Raw genomic sequence first — 18,462 nt, forward strand, 5'->3', positions numbered from 1 at the left:
TTACCCTCCATCAGAGTGTGTGGGGACAGGTATGATGTGTACTGTATCTGTGGATTAACTTACCCTCCATCAGAGTGTGTGGGGACAGGTATGATGTGTACTGTATCTGTGGATTAACTTACCCTCCATCAGAGTGTGTGGGGACAGGTATGATGTGTACTGTATCTGTGGATTAACTTACCCTCCATCAGAGTGTGTGGGGACAGGTATGATGTGTACTGTATCTGTGGATTCACTTACCCTCCATCAGAGTGTGTGGGGACAGGTATGATGTGTACTGTATCTGTGGATTCACTTACCCTCCATCAGAGTGTGTGGGGACAGGTATGATGTGTACTGTATCTGTGGATTAACTTACCCTCCATCAGAGTGTGTGGGGACAGGTATGATGTGTACTGTATCTGTGGATTAACTTACCCTCCATCAGAGTGTGTGGGGACAGGTATGATGTGTACTGTATCTGTGGATTCACTTACCCTCCATCAGAGTGTGTGGGGACAGGTATGATGTGTACTGTATCTGTGGATTAATTTACCCTCCATCAGAGTGTGTGGGGACAGGTATGATGCGTACTGTATCTGTGGATTAACTTACCCTCCATCAGAGTGTGTGGGGACAGGTATGATGCGTACTGTATCTGTGGATTAATTTACCCTCCATCAGAGTGTGTGGGGACAGGTATGATGCGTACTGTATCTGTGGATTAATTTACCCTCCATCAGAGTGTGTTGGTTTGCTGCTTTGTTGCACACAGCTGTGTGCTGCAGACTCTGGTCTGAGTGTCTCACTGTGACCTGCAGCCTCCTCTCTCTCCTGAGAGACACTCATCCTAGCAGCAGTGGGAGAGTCTCTCTAGGAATGTACATGAGACAAATGCAGCTTTACGTCTTGTTCCATGTGTCACCGCATACTATAGATTATAGCTGTAGCTAGACAAAAATCATTATTTCAATACACAACCCCAAATCAGAAAAATATGGGACATTGTGTGAAATGCAAATAAAAACAGAATGTGTTAATATACAAGTCTCATAAACCCATATTTAGCAGCAAAAAGGACATAGACAACATATCAAATGTTGCAAATGAAAATTTGGACTATTTCATGGAACTGAGGAGACCAGTTGCTAGAGTTTTGAGAATTGAATGTTGTCCCAATGTACTCCCTGATATAGGATTTCAGTTGCTCAACAGTTTGGGGTATTCTTAGTCATGTTTTTCATGCCATGATGCACCTAATTTGGCAGGTCCGGACTGCAGACAGGCCATTTTAGCCTGGGGCCTCATTTAAAGATTTCTTACGCACAGATTTGATGAGACCGTGTGCACACTCAAATCCTTGCCAATGCTCAGATTTATAAAAACCATTTGTGACGGGTGGGAAAGGGATAAGCCATTGATGCAGGTAGAATAGTAGGCCTACCACTCAGTCACTCTAATGGTGTGCGATACTGTAAAATTTGGTTTCGATCCGATACCAATTAATTATAGGGCCAGTATTGCCGATACCGATACTAATACTGATATTTGGAACTAAAAGCAGTTTATATACTAGGCCTACCACTCAGTCACTTTTCTTTTGAAACCAGATGGTGCGTCTAATGCAGTGGTGAGAGCACTGTTTATCGCGTTTGAACTTTGCCGGCGGTGATCCAACACGAAGCGGGCAATGAAAGCATCTTTGGCTAAACTGTTTGAGGCATAAATCAACCAATACAGGCCATAAGCTACAAACTTTGGGATGTGTTTAACATTACAGTGTTTCAGTCGTCTGGTGCCTGGTCGTCATCATTGGCTGTGGTACATACATGGTGCGTCGATATTCAGGTATTAAAATATTGTAGCGACTGGCTGTCAATCGGGGAGTGCCCGCGCTATGCATAACCCCGGGCACGCTCATGGTTGGCAGCCTGGCGAGAGGGGGGCGGGACCCCCGGGGAATATAGGCTACTGTTCGGGAAAGTTCTGGCTCATTTCGGTTCTGGGCCTGACACGGCCCGCTGTGTTATATGCTGCATTGTGTGCTTCGTGACAATAAACCAGTTCATGAAACTCTGGCTCATAGTGAAACGCTACAATATTTTATTTGTCCGGCCGTTTTGTGCGGCTTCTCTATAACTAAAGTGTGTTATTAGTGTAGCTCCCTCGTTCACGTTGTGTCCGAAGAGAGTGGGTGGCTAGCTGCATGAGTGTTTGTTGAAGATTCTATTAAAGTAAATCTTAAGATAAGAAAGGTACGTGCTGTTGTGTGTTGAATATGCACTCATTGTCTTTGTAGTTGTCCATGTATGAGTCTACATGGTATGAGATCATTACAGAGGTCATCAGGTATTAATTGATTAAATTCTTAACCAGATATCATGCTACTTCAGTCGGTTGAATGGGCATGGAATTAATGTGATCGTTTGTTCTTTTCAGGGCAAGTTTTAGCCACTGTTTTCCCTTTATGTAAAACATGACATGTCAGTGGGTTAAAGTTATGTTGTAGCCTACTGTAGGTTGCTGTATGTCTTGTAAGTGTATAAAACCACCTCCAAGTTTGTGTGTGAACTTATTCTCTTGCTGTGCATGGTGAGGCCTGCTCTTTTCCCTTCGTTCCTTTGTCAGCTGGGGCTGGGAGAACACAGAGGGTAGCATACTCTGCTCAGGCTAGAACCTAGTCAGTGCTGCCTGCAGTGAGGCCTGTACTAAGTGTGTGTGTGCAGTGACATTACTGGTTGTGTTGCAGTTTGTAGTGGATTGTTGCCTACGTGTGGTATATCTTTGAACTAATTGTAGCACTCTTATAGTCAGTGGCGTAACTATTGTAGGTGCAGCAAGTGCAGTCGCTACCCCCGCCCTGCCTCCTTTTTTTTTTTTTTTTAGAACTTTAGAATGTTAGAGCACGGAGAGTGAAGCGTCACTTTGACGAACTATCGGAAGATGAGCGCTTAACCGATGCAGAGAGATACTTTAATGCAACTCTGGACATCATAATCAGTCAGCTCTCCCAAAGATTTGCAAGTATGCGGGAAACTTGTCATGTGTTTGAGTCTTTACGTCCTATGACCCTTCAACTTGCAGGTGATGATGAACTGCTTGAAAAGGCAAGACGTTTGTCAGACCATTATAGCAGGGACATTGCACCGACATTCCCAACACAATTCCTCTCATTCAGGTCTTGCTTTAAAGCAGAGATTTCACAGAAGTCATCTATTTTTCAACTTGCCAAAATGCTGGTTGTTGATTATGACAGTGTAACATCCACATTCGGGGAAGTGTGTACTGCTCTCATGTTGTTTCTGACATTGCCTGTGACTGGCAACAGCTGAGCGATCTTTTTCCAAACTCAAACTTATTAAGACCTACCTAAGGAGCAGCATGGGGCAGGAGAGGCTCAGTGGGTTAGCTATTCTGTCCATTGAAAATACGAGAGCCAGCATTAAATATTGGGAACATCGTTGACGATTTTGCACAACGAAAAGCTCGTAAGATGGCCTTCTTCTAATGGCCTAATTCACGCATATTGGGGATTGTATGCATATGAATGATTTTATTTGGTTTCTGCACGGTTAAATAAGTTAGGCTACATTAAGTTTTGTTTCTGCGCAGTGCGAGTTTATAAGCAAGCAATCTACGCTTGCAGTTTCAGCAGAGGGTTGAAGAGGCGCATTGAGCGCATTGAGTGTTCCCATAATTCCATGCGAGTTGATGTTAATGCAGTAGCCTAATATTAGAATACCCTGGCCTGCAGGCTGTTAATAAAATTATTTTTAATGTTTTCACATGTAATGGGTCCTATGTAGTCGTGTGTTTTTTATTTGAAATTGTAATCTGTAACTACTAAACTACTTCGGTGCCTCAGGCCCTTTGCATAAACAATTGAAGTCACCCTTAATGTGTATTGCATGTATCAGAGCTAATTCATCCTGGGTCAAAGTATATCGGTTTGAGGCCCGCGTAGCGCTCTTGCATCTGGGCCCACCATTGATTTATTACGCCACTGCCTATAGTAGCATAGCTACCTGTGTGTGGTGATGCCATTATATCAATCCTAGGTATAGTATATAACTAACTGCTGTGTGATTGTGGCTTAGGCCAGTTATATCCCTGCTAGGGCAGGCTATTGTATGTAGTTGTCTAGTCCTCTGGGCAGTGACGGACTGGGATTAAAAAACGGCCCTGCCATTTTGACCAACCAGCGGCCAACACGGGGACGTGCCCGCAATACACAGATAACTTCACATGCACGGAAATAACACGCACGTTTGTAGCCCCATTGGTGATGAACTCTACCTTTAATATGAATAAAGACTTAACCAAGAACATGGATCAATGCACAACTCCAAAAAATGAATGCAGTATGAAATATGAAAATGAAAAAAGAATAGCCTAGAATAGATCATCAGAGCAGCCGCTCCACAAACGTGTCTTAGCCTAATTAACGTCATGCAGTTAACAAGGTGCGAAGGAGCTTGCTCTTCTCTCCAATCCTGTCTATCACGTCATCAGCATCCAAGTTCATTAGGACCTCTTTCTCTGACGCCATCAGCATAAAGGCCTCCAAATTATCCTGTGACAATCGTGTCCTTAGGCAATTCTTGATGAATTTAAGAGTGGAAAAACTCTGTTTGCATGCTACTTGAGTACATGACAGTGTTAGTAGGAATTTATATGCTAATCATATATTGTTGTAGAGTGCCCAAAAAGCATTGCAACATGGCTGCCGAGTAGAGGGACTTGCCTAAAAGGACTTTGGTATAGAGCATGGGTCGGGTACCTGGGGCTCGCAAGCCACCAGTGGCCCTTTTGCTGCATGGCTGGGGCTCTCGGACGAAATGGGTTGGCGAAAGATGAACCAAAAAAAATGGCAAGGCTTCGTGGCAAATATGTAGGTCTATCTGAGTAATTTAATATCCACGTCACTTGACTCCGTAACCATAGCCTGCACAACATTCTCGGTTCGTTGCCATGTCAATATCGAACAAAATCACCGATTTCCCTCCATTTAAGTCAACAAGAACACTTTAATTGTTATTGTTGATGTGTGCGCTTGCTGTAGGCTAGATAAGGAAAATGTCAAAAAGCAAACATCAGCGAGCACAGCTTGCGAGCGAACACAAGCGGCCTGAAATGGGAAAGTTTCCATCCGAAGACTGATTCTGAAAATGCGAAATGATCTGCCCGTTATATATCGCACACTGCAATGAGTTAGTGTTGCTGTGTTAACCCTGTTCGGTTCCACTTCATGTGAGAAATCTTAAATGATTACAGCCTCAATTCTTGCATGAAACTTCACCTCACTGAATATGAGCCAGACAGATTACAAGGCCATCACCAAATCTAATCTCTAGTAGGCCTAATGTTCAATTTCGCCAATGACATGTCAACGAAAATTGAGTGTTGTGTTGTTAACTATGATGTTACTTTGCATATCAAAGGACACTGGGAAAATAGGGGGTGGTGTTTAGCCTACATGGGAAGCCTAAAAGCCTATACTTCTGTCATTCCACTTTAGATTTCAAGTTACTTGCACATTACTTTTAAAACTAGTGGAACATGTATTAAAAATCCTCCGTTGAATGAAAGTAACTGTAAGTTAAATATCCAAACTTTTTCTTGTAACCATCAAAAAAATACATTTGGTAAAAGTGGCTCTCCAGGCAAAAAAGGTTCCTGACCCCTGGTATAGAGTGATTGAAACATTCTTACAGGTGATCTGGTATAGAGTGATTGAACATTCTTACAGGTGATCTGGTATAGAGTGATTGAACATTCTTACAGGTGATCTGGTATAGAGTGATTGAAACATTCTTACAGGTGATCTGGTATAGAGTGATTGAAACATTCTTACAGGTGATCTGGTATATTTAGTGTTCTCATCAATCTAATATTGACCATAAAATGTCCAATTGCCATAATTTAGGAGAGGAAAAGTACATTTGCACCAGGGTTGTGGTGGTAACATGAGAGGTGGGTAAACTATGAATTTTGCAATCTCAGTGAGGTGGACTGTACCATGCGGTATTTTTAAAAAGGCATTCAGAACATGTTTGACGATGGTGGAGGTTATTGTACAATATTGGGAATATAGGATAATGGATAATACAGTTGTGAGTGTTAAAAGTGAATAAACTCTTCTGAGAGGTGGATAAACTCTAATAAAGGTGGGGTAACTCTATTTTTGAAATTTCAGAGGTGGATAAACTGAGTATACTTGCATTTAGCCTTCACTACATCCTAAATTGTGCTCATAGCAGGCTAGGCCTATTCCCAGCTCTGTAACGGAAAGGTAATATTTGAATGTAAGCTATACAATATAGGCTATAGATATTTTATATCATAACCTACACAACCAAGGGACGGAATTTATCCTCTGAAAGCAGGGCATCTTCATTTTTAGTGTTGCGGTGAAGTTGTGTAAAGAGGTGCAAAGCGTGCACCTGTTTGCTTTTTTGACTGGTGGCAGTGCCCAAGATCAGATGACAATACGTGAGTTGGATAACGTAGGCTAAAATATAAAGGTAGGCCTAAAGCAAACAATAAAGGACAATGTTTAAACCATTGGACATTATTGAAAGAAAACAATCGCAAAGATATGCAGAATGAATGAATAATGACCGGTGAACTAGGCTACTACAATTTGTCTTAAATCTTAAATCTCATCTTAAATTAAGGTACATTTTCTTAATCCATTGGCAGATAAATTTGCTTGTTTTTTATGTCTTAATTTAAGAAGATTTGACTTATTTCAAGTCAAATAATTTTACAAGAAAGCTCAAAGTAAGTATCCTTATACTAAAAACAATACTAACTAGATTGTTTTATGTTCATATAAGATTATAACACTTAGTAAGATTGAACTTTTTGCAAACAAGCACAGATGATGAACTCCCCAAATACCAAATACTAAGACGGGCCTTATCAGGCACAGAGAAGATGTTTGTGTGTGGCTGTTTTTGTTTTTGTTTTGAATCCATGATCTTTCTTGTCAAAAAAAACAAAGAATTTTCCTGTTGTTCATCACGCACCACCTGTCATATTGAATGATTAGTCTCCTGTTCACTTGGAAATGTTGGTTTAAGAATTCATATTATTATCTTCTCTGGTGTCTGTTTTCACTTCTGCTAGTCTGGTGACTCACAGTAGTCAGTTGGGGGAAGCATGTGACTTGAAGTGAAACCTGGCATCACATGACTAACATTTCTTGCTCTTTATTGTCCCTATAGGACGACATGTTCATAGTCATATCCATGTAAGTTAATATCTGTATGTTTATGAGGATGTGCTGAAATGAATTAACTGAAATATCAACAAAACTCAAACATGTAGGTGAGCCGACACAATGGGAGCCTTCAAATAAGAAGGTCCACAACTCAAACTCTCAACATTAATATTATTAAACAGGACCATGTTACATCCCTCCCTTCTGTGCTAAGGAACATGTTCGTTGGCTGAAATTGTTAATGACTTGGCCCGACTTGGTTAAACTCCTATTCACAGTGAACAATGTGAACACTAATGTGTTTGAGCGCACATTATGCCCACATAACACAGTTATTTAGTAAAGTTGTTTGTTTGAGGCAAATAGATATTGTTCGATTTAAACTTTATTATCTATTTCGGCTAAATAACACATATGAATACAATGAACACTGAAACAACTTGCTGGATGAAAAGAAAACAGAAAAACATTAATTTGGCTTACTTTAAGTCGACACCTCGTTGCGCTTCTGTGCTTCTTGCAAACTGTGGCTAAACAAGGGCTAAACGACTTCCTTTAGTTTAGTTTCTGCTTTTTTTTTGCTGGTGCCAAGATATTTTCTGAAATACACTGAGTTAGCCACAAGGCGGCTATCCTTTCAAACAAGTGATTTGAGAGTAGATACAGTATGTGAGTACTTTTTATAAAAATGTTTTAATGTCTGTTAAAAATTAATGTAATTTCTAGTGTGTGTGTAGACATGTGTGTTGACTAGATTTGTGTCATTTCTGTTAATTGTTCCTCACATAGATGAGACAGCAGTGAATGTTGATTGTGCAGACCTTTTTTAAATCACTACCATCAATATCTAATAAAATCCAAAATGAGAAAAAGAAAAACAATGTTTACTGTATGTATGTAGCCAACACTCTTATTATTTATTCTCTTGTTATTTATTTATTTAACACTCTTATCCAAAGTGACTTGTTTATTTATTTATTTATTTATTCAACACTTTTATCCAAAGTGACTTGTTTATTTATTTATTTAACACTCTTATCTGAGTAAAAGATGAGGACACAACCAAACACGCAGAAGAGGAGCAAACACGTTTCTGTCTGGACATTTGAAACAACTAGACAGAAGGACACAACCAAACACACACATATGAGCAGTAAAAGATGAGGACACAACCAAACACACACATATGAGCAGTAAAAGATGAGGAAGAACTTAAACATGTTTCTGTCACAACATTTTAAACAACCATTTTCAGAGAGTGATGTAACAAGAAAGTGGAATAGAAAGTTAGAGAGAAGTCAAGTCAAGTCACTTTTATGTATAGCACATTTAAAAACAACAGGAGTTGTCCCAAAGTGCTTTACATGGCAAAAGAGAGGTTGGGCCGCAAAACAGTTAAAACATAGAAAGAGGCCCAAGGATACACAGGTTTGACTTAAGTAGTGTTTAAAATAAGTGAAAAGAAAAACAATATTACATGAGTAGAATTAAGAAGTAGTACAATTTGTTTTTTAAATAATTAGATCAATAAAATAGTTCAAATGAAAGATAAATATAATATAAAATAGGAAAATAAAATGGAGTAAAACAGGTAAAAGAGTAAACAGGAAAACAAAAAAATCAAACAAAGTTAAAAGCAATAAATAAGTGAAATAAAAATGAATTAATAAAAGTAAGTGGTAGATAAAATAAAGTAAAAAAGGTTAATAAAAAGAGTAAGCCAGAGCAGTGAGGAAAGAAGGACACACACACGCAAAACCACAAAACACAGGGGGGCGGTATTAAGGGTTGTTACAAGCACAGGGGGGGGTATTAAGGGTTGTTACAAGCACGGGGGGGGGGGGGTATTAAGGGTTGTTACAAGCACAGGGGGGGGGGGGGTATTAAGGGTTGTTACAAGCACAGGGGGGCGGTATTAAGGGTTGTTACAAGCACAGGGGGGGGGGGTATTAAGGGTTGTTACAAGCACGGGGGGGGGTATTAAGGGTTGTTACAAGCACAGGGGGGGTATTAAGGGTTGTTACAAGCACAGGGGGGGGGGTATTAAGGGTTGTTACAAGCACAGGGGGGGGTATTAAGGGTTGTTAAAAGCAAGAGAGAAAAGGTACGTTTTTAAATTAGACTTAAAACTGGCAAGGGTGGTCGAGGGCTTAATGTGGGGTGGAAGGGGATTCCATAAGTTTGGGTCAGCAACAGAGAATGCCCGGTCACCTTTGGTTTTGAGACGTGTGCGGGGAACAGATAAGAGCTGTTTTGATCGCTCGACTTATCGTGACTAAATTCAAGATGGCGTTGAACGGTAAAATTATTTAAGGTACTGTCTGTATAAATTGTCTTGTAAATAAACTACCAGTGCTTTTTCAAAGTTCTCAATGTCTCGTTTCAAATGTAATGGCCCTCAGAAGTCTACCAATGAATTATGGAGCTACTTTGAGCCTCGTAAATTGTGTAAAACAGTGATTTATTTGCATGGCTAGGCCGATTCCCGAGGCACCCCCAACGAAAAACTAGCGCCAGATTTCTGAGTGCAGGGGACAAGCCGAGGTGAGCTATGAGACATACTGTAGCGACCGTGCTATGCGTAACCCCGGGCGCGCTCATGGTTGGCAGCCTGGCGAGAGGGGGGGGCGGGACCCCCGAGGAATATAGGCTACGGTTCGAGGAAGTTCTGCCTCTTTAAGTTCTGGGCCTGACACGGGCCGCGGTGTGTTATATGCTGCATTGAGTGCTGTGGTGACAATAAACCAGTTCTTGAAACTCTGGCTCTTGGTGAAACGCTACACTGGTGTCAGAAGTGAACAATGGAAGCCTCCAATGCCAGAACGCGTGGCGGAGCTGCCCCCCGGGAGTTTTCGTGAGGGCAGGCGACCTGACCCCGGGGTGGGGCCCTTATCAGGGCTCCCAAGGCTCGCACCAAGGCTCGGCGACGGAGGGAGAGGAGAAGAGGCGCCATCATCAAGGCCTGGCTCCACGCTGCAGACGAAGCGCCGGGGGAACTCTGCTCGGGAGAAGAGGGGGGCCGACTACTCGAGCTGCGAGGAGAGGAGGAGGAGGACGAGAGCGAGTTCCTGGATAGAAGCTCGGGCCTGCTGGCGGCGGAGTTCGCGCCAGGGGCGAGTGAGGAACGGAGCGGCGGCGAGAGCGGGAGTGAGAGCGCGAGCAGCGGGGAAGACGGGCCACCAGCATTGTCGGTCGAGGTGGGCCCGGAACGGCTGCCCCCACCGGGGGAGAGACGGCGCGAGCTGGCGGCTCACTTCCGGCCCTCCTCGACGGGCCGACTATTGGCCTGGGAGGGAGTTGGAGGCGGCGAGGAGAATTGGGAGCCTGGGCGGCCGCGCCTGCTTCGCGCCATTTTGGAGCCACGAGGGGTGCGGGGACTTTTGGGTAGGGGAGAGGGTGGGGGCCCTCTAGTGTGTGACTGTTTTTGTGTGTGCTTTAACTTTTGGGTGCGTGTGAGGGGCACCGTGCTGTGCTAGGCGCTAGTTCTAGTTGGTCTGTTGGCCGGCTCCTTTTAAAAAAAAAAAAAAAAGTTTGTTGTGTGGAGTTCGATAGCATGGCCATCTCGGGGGTCAAGCCTTCGCCGAGGCCGTGAAGGAGTGGAACGGGCCGGGAGCAGAGCAGGACGGCTCTGCGAGATGGCAACACGAGGAGGGACGCCGAAGACTGTAGCTGCAGCGGGAGAGCTCAGCGCGGTCCGGTTGCTGCGGAGTCGGTGCCTGTCTGTCCTGGTCGGCGACTCGATGGAGCGGAGTGGCGTTGGTGCAGCTTCATCTGACCCCCCTCGAACCCCGGTGCTTGGTACAGTGTCGACGGTTGAAAAGGCCACCTAGGGCCCCGTCAGGAGAGGAGGAGTGCCGTGGTGACACGCCGCGGAAAGTGCAGCCTGAGGGCGGCTGCTGAGAGGGAGCTGGTGACGAGCGGGTCGGCCACGTGGCTGCTAGCACGCCCGAACTGGATTGCTAGCAGCGTGGCGCCCCGTTGAGTGAGCTCCTGCGGCGCGTGCACCCCACGTGAGTTGGCGGAACTTTCGCACTGAACTGAGTGGCGGGCGACGCGCGCCGACGTTAGCATGTGGCTACCTCGTGGGCATTGCCGAGGACGGCAATGGCTTGTTGGGGGAGCTGTGTAACGTCGGCGCAAAAGACAGTGTTCGCGTTCTCCCGCGCAGGGGATCCTGGGATACGAGAGCGAACATTTGGGGGGTTTATGTCGTTATTCTCCTAAGTTAGAAGTGTAAAGTTGGTGTCTTTATCGTAACCTGTTTCCCTTTTTAGTTATCCCTCATGTGTGTTCCTTTTGGTGTGGGGGGCTGGACCTCCCCTGTTGGTGTAGTGTGTGTGATTCCTTGACCTGCCCTGTGTGCATTGTAATCTGTGTCTGTGTCCCTGCCCTCGTTCTCGTGCCATTAAAGCTGACATTAAACAACGCTTGGTGTCGTGTGCATTAAACGTTACGATACGTTCACAATCGGTATCATGTTTCAACACACTTTAGCAGCGTCGCCGTCAAGGCCGGGCCATAGGGGGCCAGGCCCGCCGAAACAGGCCAGTGTGCCCCCCCAACTGAGTTCTCTCCCTCACATAAAAAAAATCTAAATATTATTATGCATGATTGAAATTAAATCCATATTGAACACTGATGTTGAACACTTTGCCTACTCAAAATGAAACATGACGTGTGTCAACTATGCTACTGTTGATTGTGTGCGCAAACTGCGCGATGCAAACTGCGCGATGAAGTACATATACATTTACCATCAAGTACACCCGATACACCCGATTTACCACGACTCCTGCAACGCCAAATGGGCATAAATATCGACCAGTAGGGTTTTTAGACACTGCTGCATAAGAAATTTAGTAAAAGGTCTCAAGATAGATCTGGGAAGATAATGGAAAATACAAGGTTTTTCGCGTATGACCGCAGGATGACCCAAGCTGAATGCATGAGCTGTTAATCTAAATTGCAGAAACCGTAAATAGGCTAAAGGGCCAAACTGACACGTCGCATTTCCTATATTTTCCGATATTGTCCAGTGCTAATGATAAACTCGAGCAACGGAGACGTATAGTGCTTTGGATCATGTAGGCTAGGCCTACTTTAAGGGGAGATGGAATTGCCCTTTAGTGAGCGCAACACAGCACGGGTCTTAACCTGCTTTATCCAGAGGGAGACATTATTGGAAGCAGTGACAAAAAGCCTATCATGGACCTGGCTGGGAAATGCGACAGTGGAGTCGGCATTCGTAGGCTATAGCCTGTCGCTGCAAGTACTTCTCCAAACTCAAAAACAGTAGACTAAAAGTGGCAATAAAAGTGGACTGTCAGAGCAGCACAAAATACTAAAAGCCATGCCGAGTGTCCTGTTCGTTCTTAAACTTTCCATCACAGTTGGTGCATCTACCTAGCCACTTAGTAAATGTGTTAGAATTTGTTCTGTACTTTAAAGAACATTTTGAGGGATCATAGCCTACGTGCAATGTTGTGACATTATCAGTATGTGTAATTTGCTTTTGAGCAGGATCTTACAAGAACATTTCGAAATGAATGGAAAGACACAGTGAAGCCTAGTGTAGCCTAGGCTTGCTAGTGGTGAGTCTGTTAAAGCCTATTTACTTGTATTGTAGCCTATGCAACGCTATTCTATTAAAATTCTATTATTCTAAACGTTGTGTGCTAGTCTATTCAACGCTATAGGCTATGACCGCTATGTTCTTGCACTATTTTCCCCCTTGATCATATTGATTCAGTTATCCAAAAGGCTCGAAGGATGCTCTTTATTATATGACAATTTTGGAAAAATAACGAATAAAAGTGAGATGAGGTGCCCCCCCTGTCAGTGCTCATAGCCCCCCCAACCGTTGCTCTCTGGCGCCGACGCTGCACTTTAGGTCAATATCACAATGGAATTCTCCTTTAAGTTTTCAAACATTTCACTGACTGCTGGTCAGGCTCTCTGTGGCCACCCAGTCTATCTGTAGCCTAAATTGAGGAAGCGTTGCTGGTCCTAAAAATAAATAAATAATAATAAAAAAAAACCTGTGATGGGGGAGGTTTGAACCCATGTCGACTGTGTGAAAAAGCAATTTGTAGGCAATAACCTGTTGCACCACAGGAGAAACATCAGTTTGTGAATTGAGAAATAAAGTATAAAAAAATATCAAACCCATGTTTACATGTCAGCAACATTAACGTTAATAGCCTATAAGCCTAAGAGTTTTGACTCTCCCTGTGTGCAAATGTTGTGTAAAATATGGACAAGTTATAGACTTCTCCTGCCCATTGCAGTGTGCGTTTAATGCCTGTGTTTCATGAACTGAACTCTTAAAAGAATAGGCTGGACAAAAGGAGACACAATTAGGCAACACATTTTGATTTGATTTATTTGCTGACGTTCATGTGCCTCTACAGACACTTCAGGTAGGGGTGGCCACAGCCTAACCTCAGTGAAAACTTTGCCGTTTGTAAAACTTAACCATGATACTTTGAAGGCCTACTAAATGGCTTGGGCAACGGTAGCATGATAACATGGTAGCCAGATAACATGAACAGCTATGTTAACTTGTTACAATGATAATAACATTAGCTGACTTATTGTAATAATACAACTCAAGTCAATTTCTGTAAGTGCGCAAGCAGGTAGATTGTGATTATCAAGCAAACAGTTAAATTTATTTGTGAATAAAACCGCTCACATGGCACAGAGGAGGCTGGTGTGCACAGAATATTTGGGGCCAGCACATCCAAATGAGGACAGACGTGCTTGTGCTGAGCCCAACACTGGAGTGGGTCTTCTGAGCGTGGGATGTCTGGCTCACTCAAGTACTGCTGCACCTCTACAGTGGCATCTGCAGTGGCACTTTTCACCTTCCTGCTCTCCCACACATGTGGCTCCAGCAAATCCCATAGGCCACTTCCTGAATGGGGACACAAAACAATGCACTACAAACATACAATATAAACATGGCCATATTGACCATAGATTCAGGACTCAGCAGGCTCTTGTGCTGCTGGGTCAGGTGGAGTGCTGTCTCTTAAAAGAGAAGAACATTCGGCCGTGACCCTTCTCACAGCATTTTGGGAATTCCCTGAATTGCAAAACTCCATTGTTTTGAATCGTGGATCCAGGAGAGTGAACAGGGAGTGTTGACTGGCTGTCTCGTAGTGACTCAACCTTTCAGTCATGAGCCGCGTGAGGTTGTTGCAGAGCTGCTTAGCCATCTCACCCTTCACCTCCCGCTGTTTGGAAGTTATGGCATCAGCATTCGCACAAGGGGAACAATTGTGGAGCCAGAGACAGTTTTTTCTGCTGACAGCTCCACCGTCGCCTCTTTTAGGGGAGACAATGCTCCAAGGCATTCAGATATGCTCTGGTACTCAGCAGAGGTCAGAGCTGCCAAATGGGTGCACAGTGACACCACTGCAGCACCGACTGGTTCCCTCTGCTCATCCAGCCTGGACATCATGTGGTAGGTGCTGTTCCAGCGTGTGTCCACTTCCTGCACAAGCTTGTGAGTGGGCATCCCCATCTGCTGCTGGGTGCTGAGGAGCCGCTCTGCTCTCTGGCCACGGTGCTGGTCCTGAAATAGGCCGCAATCTTCCTTGCCTTGCCCCTGATTTCTTCAAGACCCGGTGTCTGGTCAGTGGCTTTCTTCACAACCAGCTTTAAAGCATGGCCAATACAAATGCTGTGTCTGACTGGCAAAATAGTCCCACATGCCATCATGTTTGCAGCATCATCAGTCACAAGGCATCTCACCTTTCCCAGAATCCCCCATTCCTCCATGACAGAAGTCTTTGTAGCAGCTATGTTGGCTGCCGTATGCCTCTCTGGGAACTTCCCCACAGATAATAAAATGGTGGACAATTTGTCATCACCATCAATGAAATGACAAGTGATGACAAGATAAGCATCCATATGAATTGATGTCAATAGGCTATTAGACTATTTGTTTTATTTTACTCTTTATTTATTTATTTATTTATTTATTTATTTATTTACTTATTTATAAATAGTAGTCACTAAATGGTCTATCTTTGACTGTTGTTACTGTCTGAAGGAGAGGAGAAAAGCCTCACCTTATTGCACACACAAACCCTCACTTTTTACGCACGCACATACACACGCACGCACGCACACATACACACAGTAAGACTGTGAGATACCTTCATGTCATGTGTGTGGCACCACTAAACAGCTATATAAGCTATCTTTGTTTTGCAGGGATTGTAATATACATTTCAGTCAAGACTACTTAGTTAATTAGTCCAGATAGTTAAATACTATTTGTAATGCATAATGTTTCATTTGGTGGTATGGGTCTGTTCTGGGAGCCCCCTGCCCTTTCACGTGTAAACATGAAAAGCCTAAGACAGAGAGAGCAGCCAGATAAATGCAGCAACTAGACATTGATAAGGCAGATGAGGAGGAGATGGGGTACAGAACAGAGCAGACATCAATGCAGCAACTAGACATTGATAAGGCAGATGAGGAGGAGATGGGGTACAGAACAGAGCAGGCATCAATGCAGCAACTAGACATTGATAAGGCAGATGTGTGAGGAGAAGATGGGGTGGAGGTGGGGTACAGAACAGAGCAGGCATCGTCAACACTAAACAACCTCAAAGCTTTCACAGTTCTGCAGAGATTGTAATGAACATTGGTGGTAGAATTGTAGTGTTCTTACACAAGGAATGGCAATGGTTATACGGAACTGATGTTGGGTTTATCTTACTGTTACGCCCAGAAGGGGAAATAAGATGGAGGAGGTATGGAGTAGTCTAGCAAGCGTGAACTGTGGCCTGCCTGAACTAACGCTATACTCCAATGGTGGTAGAATTGTAGTGTTCTTACACAAGGAATGGCAATAGTCATACGGAACAGTTGTTGGGTGTATCTTACCCTGGTTGCTGCATGAGGTAGCACTGTTCCCCATCAGAACTGTGTTTGATCTCCTTCTGTGAACTGTCTGTGTGTTTGCAGCTCTGGGCCCAGAGGAAGGCGGTAAAAGGGACTTGGTAAGTAGCGTTAAGAGAACCCAGGCCATCTGTACTGAAAAAGCTCAAACAATATCAGTTATTAGATTTGATTAGATTAGATTCAACTTTATTGTCATTTAGCAGAGTACAGGTACAGAGCCAATGAAATGTAGTTGACATCCAACCGGAAGTGCAAAGAAGCATTAAGTACCAAGTGCAGGTAGAGTATAGCTGTGTAGACAATAGAGATTAATAATGTACAGTGTATAGTTGGATAAATACAGGTTTCCAGATGACATGTCTACAGAGATAAATAGAGTATATATGTAGAGTATAAATAGACATTCTATATAACTAATATATATATATAACATAATCTTGCACCCTCTTATCTTTCAAGCCTCCTGACCCCTTACCAACCTACCCGCACCTTACGCTCCACTGATGCCCACCTCCTATCCACCCCCACTGCACATCTCCGTTCCATGGGTGACAGGGCTTTTAGCGTGGCTGGCCCCAAACTCTGGAACTCCCTTCCACTCCCACAAACTCTGTGATTAATTAATCTGAATTAATCGCATGCATCCATTTTTGCTATGAACATAATTATCTTAAAATCAATTTTGGCAGATGAGTGAATCAATGAAGAGCCAAACCAACATTATACAACAACATTATAGACTTTAAAGTTCAACGTCTCTCTTTTATTATAATTTCCCCTCTGGCTCAGGCATCAGCGTAGTTCCTGGTGTCAGATTTTTAGTATGATGCAAATGACTGAAGTTACTACTCACTGTCAATGGCATGTGCAGAGTAAGCTACCCTAACACCAATGTAATGTGTGGTATACCCCCCATGATTTATCCTTTTTTTTGGCCATTCAAACATGTTGTAGATTTTTGTTCACATAATTATTAGGTTGTTACCTTTTCTATCCAGTAGGTGGCAGTCCAGGATAAGAGAACGCAGGGCTCTGAGAAAACGAGACAAAAAAAGCAGCATTGCCTACAAGTGCGAATCGAAATGCAATGTGTGAAGTTATTGGAATGGAAATAAATGTAACCACCTTCAACATACATTTGAAGACATTTTGTTTCAAGTGTGTAACAAATGTAGTCAATGTAGTAAGGGAGTTTGTCGGTTAGTTAGTTAGTCAGTCGTAGGGTAGGCCTATAGGCTAAGCAAACAATACGCTACGTTAGGAAAGTAACTAACAAGGCTGGCAGCTAGCATTATCATCATCAAGAGGTGTGCTAACTTGTGGGCCTACCTCCAGATTGCTTTGCATTGAGGTGATACCAGAGCCAGGCTACCTATTAAACATGCTCTGGTGATATTTCAGACTTGACGAACTCCCATGGTAGGCAACGGGAATTCCTTACTGCAGAAATAGTAGATTGATGCTCCTGTCAACAGGATTAGTATGGGCGTTCTTCTTAACAACGTAGGCTACACGTTTCATTCAAAGCAGCTTTCTCGTCTGCGTCCTTCAGTCACTATAGCCACACTGCACTGTGTCAAATGTCACCACGAAATGTGATTAAGCAGCTTTATTTTCTTTAATGCCTTAATATTTCTGTAATTAATTAATCAAAGTTAATGTGCTATTTTGACAGCCCTAGTTATTATACTACTGCAATACACTAATCTGGTACAGTGTTGCACTGAATAGAGAGATGATCGATCTTGGTGGTCAATGCATGCCATGTCCAACTACAGAAAAAGGAAGTTTGAAGAAAAGAAAGAAATCACAAAATAAAAATCACATGCTCTGTTTTGGTATGGCATAGAAAACAATTAAACAAATCAACTGACAACAGGTTCATCACATCTCCTTTTCAGAATCTTTATTCAGACATTTAAAAGTCAGAAACACATTTTATTTACATATTTTAAGTCAGAAAAACAAGCATGTTTTTTCTATGTCAACACATACTGTATATAGAACCACTGACACCTCAGATCAGAAAATACTTTTTCAAAGAAATTCAACAAATAACTAAACTTTAGGGAGAACATAATACATCATGTTGTTGTTGTTGAAACATTCTCATAATCCACACACTCATTTTTAGGAGAAGAGCATAATATAAAGAAAGCAATATCAGCATTTGTTTAGTTTCTTCAGAACAGTAATTATATAACTGAAAATACATATCAATATCTAAACAGCATCTCAGCATTACACATGTGTATGAACAGGAGTGTGTGTGACTGGTGTTTCTGCAGTTCTTTATACAGTCTATGGGCCAAAGCTGGAGCTAATGCCATAGCAACAAG

The 18,462-nt window shown here is 43.0% G+C and overlaps 2 protein-coding genes across 3 annotated transcripts in view; both read right to left on the reverse strand.

The window, feature by feature from the left end:
• Nucleotides 1-18,462, reverse strand: part of LOC143136408 (NACHT, LRR and PYD domains-containing protein 3-like) — a 151,150-nt gene that overhangs the window by 48,346 nt on the left and 84,342 nt on the right. For both annotated transcript variants that reach the window (XM_076297116.1, XM_076297119.1), the window contains exon 2: nt 713-852. In XM_076297116.1, the coding sequence (XP_076153231.1) occupies nt 713-828 (116 nt within the window). In that variant the 5' untranslated portion in view covers nt 829-852. The remainder of the gene's footprint in view (nt 1-712; nt 853-18,462) is intronic.
• Nucleotides 18,390-18,462, reverse strand: part of LOC143136914 (stonustoxin subunit beta-like) — a 7,328-nt gene continuing 7,255 nt past the window's right edge. Inside the window, exon 5 of the mRNA XM_076297546.1 lies at nt 18,390-18,462. This exon is cut by the window's right edge and continues 1,166 nt beyond it. The gene's annotated coding sequence lies outside the window, so the exon portion shown is untranslated.

The sequence above is a fragment of the Alosa pseudoharengus genome, unplaced genomic scaffold, assembly GCF_046254945.1.
Source record: "Alosa pseudoharengus isolate Yale_2024_CS ecotype anadromous, Long Island Sound unplaced genomic scaffold, YU_APseudo_1.1 YU_APseudo_1.1_scf_1, whole genome shotgun sequence".
NCBI classification, from domain to species: Eukaryota; Metazoa; Chordata; class Actinopteri; order Clupeiformes; family Clupeidae; genus Alosa; species Alosa pseudoharengus.